This window comes from Petaurus breviceps, unplaced genomic scaffold (genome assembly GCF_028583685.1).
Source record: "Petaurus breviceps papuanus isolate PSGF00001 unplaced genomic scaffold, PetGlider_PUasm1.0 90842, whole genome shotgun sequence".
NCBI classification, from domain to species: Eukaryota; Metazoa; Chordata; class Mammalia; order Diprotodontia; family Petauridae; genus Petaurus; species Petaurus breviceps.
The window spans coordinates 23908350-23913987 of NW_027187358.1; the positions used below are offsets into that span (position 1 = coordinate 23908350).

Below are 5638 nucleotides of genomic sequence, written 5' to 3' on the forward strand. Positions count from 1 at the left end.
TTTTTATGTATCTCTTATGTACCTTTTATTCTGTATCACAATATACTAAATTTTGAATTTTTCTTATCTCTGCTTGGATACTATAAGAACCTTGAAGGCAGATGACATATTTTGCTCATGTTTATATTCCATGAAACACCTATCATAAGCTTATACAGAAAAGGAGTTTGATAAACATCTTTAAAATAATTTATCAAATTTCCTGACAATCCTCTTTATAGGCTAAATTTATGGAACTTAAACAAATTTGGGTTCCAAAGTAACAGTCTCAGATAATACTTGACATCTCTCCACAATTATGTAGATTAAGATCATTGCAATAAACTAAAAATGTGGAAACCAAAAGAGGCAGCTAGGTGGCAGAGTACTGTATCTCAAGTTATAGAGATATGAATTCAAATTCCATTTCAGATGCTTCCTATCTGTGTGATTCTGAGAATGTCACTTAACCACTTTCTACCTCAATTTTTTTTTCTCCTGAGGAGTAATAACACTTACTTCTCAAAGTTACTATGAAGAAAACATTGGATGATATTTATAAATTGCAAATCTTAAAGCTCTATATAAATACTACATATAATAATAATGCAATGATAGTTATTATTATTTACAGGAACTCATGTATGCCATAAGACATTTCAGGCAGACATTCTTTCAGAATTACAAATGGCACTTTCTCCAATGAGGTAAGCTGTGAATGAAATGATTACATTTTAATTTTCATCCTAACTAAATGATGACCAAGGCTAATTTAAGCTTGCTAAAAATGGGACATCTCATTGGAAGAATTTTTTTCTCTTTATTCATTTTTATATACAGTTCAATTATGACTTTGAAATGATGGATTAGATTCCCACTCATTTTTAATAATTTTGCTGCTCCAGATGTTAATAATAATATATTTGCATGTTACTTCAAAAATTAATAATTACCATCAATTTAAATGATATTTTAGGTCTATCATCTAATTGAATCTTCAGACCTCTCTGATATAGTACAGATAGTCTATCCCCATCCAACAGAGAACACTGAAGAGCAAAATTACATTGACACTTAGCAATTTTCCCACAAGCACTTCTATGGGCCTTGCCACTAATCACTCTCATATATAGGCTTTGTGAACATTGATCTCTCACAAAGCACTGGTCTTTACCATGTGGAAAATACTTGAGTTCAGGAATGTACCAATAAAATATTTACATTTCCCAGGGTTTATCATTTCAATAATTTCAAAAATGTTGATGTTACTCTCTAGCCAACCTCTAAGTATGCTTACACCACGTTTCCTATGAACTTCACATAGTGAGGACTCTCAGGAATTATACTCAGAAAACCTTCACTCCCCACCCCATACTCTTTGAAAACAGAATTATCTTCCAAGCTCTGAACTTCGATGGCTTTGCTTCCTTATTCTCATTCCCTAGTGTTCAACACTCATTCTGCACACAATGAATGATCAATAAATCATTCAAAAGATATTAGTTGTCTTTGCTCTGTGAGGCACTGTAATGGTCTTCAGATTACAAATACAATAACTGAAACAATACTACTACCAACTATTCAATATTTTTGTTTCATTCTCTAACTCCCAAACAACCTCTCCAGCTTTATTCATCGCTTACTCCTCATATCACAAATATATGCACTTTCCTTTATTCATTCAATAATCATTCCATGTTCCACCACACACATCTGAAAACTACACTTGATAATCAATGTTAAACATTCATGATGGTGCTCTACAAAAATCTTGAAAAATAATTAACTGATGGTAGACAGCTATATGAATATACTATCTTCCCTACACAACTGTTTCCCTTTTTCCCTGAAATAGCAACCTTAACAAAGAGAGGTTAATGGATTAGGCCAATGGCACATATCTATCAAGTGAGAGAACCAGGATTAGATATTAGTTCTCCAAACATTTATTGAAGCTCTAATGCCACCTTTTGTAATTGGACTTTCCTTATTATCCCAGGTAGTAGAGGCCTTTCCTTTGTTTAACATTATTTATTTAGTTTGAGCAGTTAGATGGGAGAGTCAACAGAATGCCAAACCTTAAGTCAGGATGACCTGAGATCAAATTTAGGCTAAAATATTTACTATCTTTTTGGTGCTGAGCAAGTCACTTAATCGCTGTCTGTCTCAGTTTCCTCAACTATAAAATAGGGATAGTAACACCTATCTCATAAGGTCATTGTGAGGCTCAAATGAAATAATTCTTCTAAATCAGTTAGTACAGGCCCCCTGACATATAGTAGACACTTAATAAAGCTTACTCCCCTTATTCCTCAATATTATCTATTTAATTTGAATGTGTTACATTTATTTATATTTTCCTCCATTTGCCCTCCCCCCATCAACCTCACATCCCAAGTAAGGCTCCTTATACAATAGATCCTAAAAGATCCTTAAAGTATAGGACTGTTTTTTTTCCCTCTGTAATCTTGGCACATAGCACAGAATCTCGAATGTAGTATTATTGCTATTGCTATTGCTTACTACTACTACTACTACTACTACTACTACTACTACTACTGCTACTGCTACTGCTGCTGCTGCTACTCCTACTCCTACTAAGTTTTATAATTTCTTTAAAATTTGCAAAGTACTTTACATGCATTGTCTCATTTGATACTAACAACAAAATGGTTATCCCTATTTTAGATGAGTAGAGGGCCATTGAAATTAAGTTCCTGAAACAGAGTCACATAACTACTCTCAAAAAGCTCAGTATTTGTACTTAGATCTTCCTGACTTTAAGTCTAGTCCTCTCTTGACCAAATCAAGAGAGGACTTGTTATTTGATTAAATGAATACACTACTCTTTTCACTCTATATTTTACATTTTTATTTCTCTGTCAATCACTTACATCTATATCTTTTAAGAAGTTCCTATAACCTAATTTGTAACAATTAACCAAGAAGTATCCATCATCTGATTATTATATAAAAAGAACCCTGATTTTCATAAGGATATAAAACAAAGTAGACAATTGGAACTAAACATCTAATTCCCTTTCCCTTAATAATGTGGGTTAAAACATTATATGAAATTGGAAAAGAGAATTTTTTTTTAATTTTGTAATATTATCCAGCATCCAGAAACAAAAAAAAGTGAAAGGTTTGTTTTTTTTTTTAATTATTTTGTTTTCATGGGAATAGTCCTCTTGGAAAAGTACATTTGTCCTTACTTTCTTTTGAAGAATGTAATCATGTCAAAGATTCAGTAGAATTTATTTTGTATGATTTATGGCATAAGAATAATGTCTTAAAATATAAAAATTTATAAATAGGGTCTGTGCTAAGTAATAAATGCAATTTTAGAGCAGAGTAGCATTGCAAGTAATTTGGGGATAAGAAAAGATGAAACTGGGCCTAAATAAAATATTTAGAAAATTAAGAGAAGTCCCCATATGGCAATAAAACATTTTGTGAGGGCAATGACTTTATCAAAATAGGTCTTTTGCATGAAAGGAGCATGGCAAAGTGGAAAAAGCACTGCTTTTTGAAGTGAAAAGACCGATATTCTTCAGTTTTGCTACTTACTATCTGTGTTAATCTGAGGGTGAGTAACTTAACCTTCTGGACTTGAATTTTCTTCTCTGAAAAATGAGAGAGCTGATCAAGATGAACTCCAAGGTCACTTTAAGTGTTAAATTGGGTGTGGTTTTCATTGCTAGCATCATTTCAGATAAAAAAAAAATTTACAGTGATTTTTTTTTCCCTTTCCAGCTAAAAGTATTTGGTGGGCTTAATAAGATGGAACATGTTGTACCCAGAATCTTAAATTTGAATAAATAAATCAATGTTCAAATTTTAGAACAAATAGCTGCATTTGCTGTACCTGGCATCTCATTTTGCTAGCGTAAAAGTAGGATTCATGATAAAAAGAAATGTTCAGAAGAAGTCATTTTTTAATAAAGATTGACATCCATCGATGTATATTCCCATAACTGAAAAAATGAAATATACATGTTTGGGGGGGGGAGGGAAGGGGCAGGCGGAAAATGGGTGCAGGGAGTTTTCTCTGGTGATGCAGATAATAATTTCTCCAGTCTTGTTCAACCTAAGTGACTCTTGTCTATAACCTTTCATAAATTGTCTTAAGGGGGTCCACCAATATAATGGGGGACTTCTCCGGATTTCATGGAATTATAATGGTTGACTCTAAACCATAGTATGATATTCTTAAATCTTGTCTTGCTCTCAACCTTACCTATTACTTTAGAGTATGACACCATCTTCCCAGTCCCTCAGACTTGCAACTATTTCCCACTGCCTCCCCCACCACCACTGCCATACAAGCAGATGTCAAGGACTGTCTTAGTAACATCTCTAGCATAGAGCCTTTTCTCTCCTTTTGACATAACCATCACTCTAGTTCAGGCCCTCATCACTTCAATCCTGGGCTATTGCAATATCCTGATGGTGGGGTTACCTGCCTTAATTTTTTTTTCTACTCAAATACATCCTCCATTCAGGTACTAATATAATTTTCCTAAAGTGCAGAACCAACTATATCATGCCTCCAAACAATAAATTCCACCAGCTCTTTATTGCCTTCAGGAACACATAAAAAAGCTTTCTTTGACATTCAAAACTCATCATCATCATCAACCTGACTCCCATCTTTTTTTTTTTTTGTCATAAATGTTGTTTATTAAACATTTAAGTTTACAAACCAATGTGCACCAATTAGCGGTATCTATGTAGTTGCAGAGTATTGCACCTTCTCCAAGCAGCACGACGAGATCTTCCAATGGTATGGTGGAATTTGTGACCCTTTCCAAGACCCTGGCTCTTCCGGCCAGCTGAGGTAAGCCCTTGCATCTCTCTGTGTTTGTGTACTGGCTTGGTGATCCATTGAGTGTCGGGGTTTCGTCTGATAGCTTTATGGAATGGGTCAATAAGAATAACCTCAAAGAATTTGTAGGTTGAAACTTCACCCACCAAGTAGGAGTTCAAGACTCTTAGGGCCCCACAGTGGCGGCCAGCACGTTCTTCTGCCAAAGACTGGAGGCTCCTGGCAAACTTGAGCTGACTGAGCTTGTGACGCACAGGTTTTCCGTAGGTGGCACCCTTGGGGACTGGGCGCTTTCGCCCCCTGCGGCGGACACTAATTCGGTAGATGACATAACCTTGCTTAGCCTTGTAGCCCAGCCGCCGGGCTTTGTCGGGCCTGGTGAGCCGGGCGCAGTGCAGCACAGACAGCTGCCAGTACTGCCTGCAGCGCACGCGCAGCAGGAACCACATGATGTCCGACTGCTTCTTCCTCCATAGCTCCTGCATGTACTTGTAGGCCCCCATCCTGCCTCGCACCTAACCTGCCAGATGGCTGCCGCCAACCGGACAGCTGACCCCCATCTTCTTACACCTTGCTCCCTGACATTCTCTTTGCTCCAGTAATACTGGCTGCTTGAATGTTCCATAAGCAATGTAATCCATTTCTCAGCTCTGAGTATTTTCTCTGGCAGTTCATTATGCCTCAGAATGCCCTCCCTCCTCAATGGGTTTTTCCCTTGCCCTTTTGTTGGGTCACATCATGACCCATGGTTCATGGAGACTTTGATATTCCATAACTTGGTCATATAGCATCACCTAAAGAATATTGTCAAAATATGGTCATTTGTTTCAA

The 5638-nt window shown here is 36.2% G+C and overlaps 1 protein-coding gene across 1 annotated transcript; it reads right to left on the reverse strand.

Moving 5' to 3' along the window:
- Window positions 1–4656: 4656 nt before the first annotated feature.
- On the reverse strand, window positions 4657–5310 carry LOC138148960 (large ribosomal subunit protein eL15-like). Its single transcript, XM_069071801.1, has one exon. The coding sequence runs from the start codon at window positions 5308–5310 to the stop codon at window positions 4699–4701; it is 612 nt and encodes a 203-aa protein (XP_068927902.1). The 3' UTR covers window positions 4657–4698.
- Window positions 5311–5638: the final 328 nt, after the last annotated feature.

Excerpts from the sequence above, each read along its gene's own strand:
- LOC138148960 (XM_069071801.1), bottom strand. The coding sequence starts at position 5,310 with ATGGGGGCCTACAAGTACATGCAGGAGCTATGGAGGAAGAAGCAGTCG.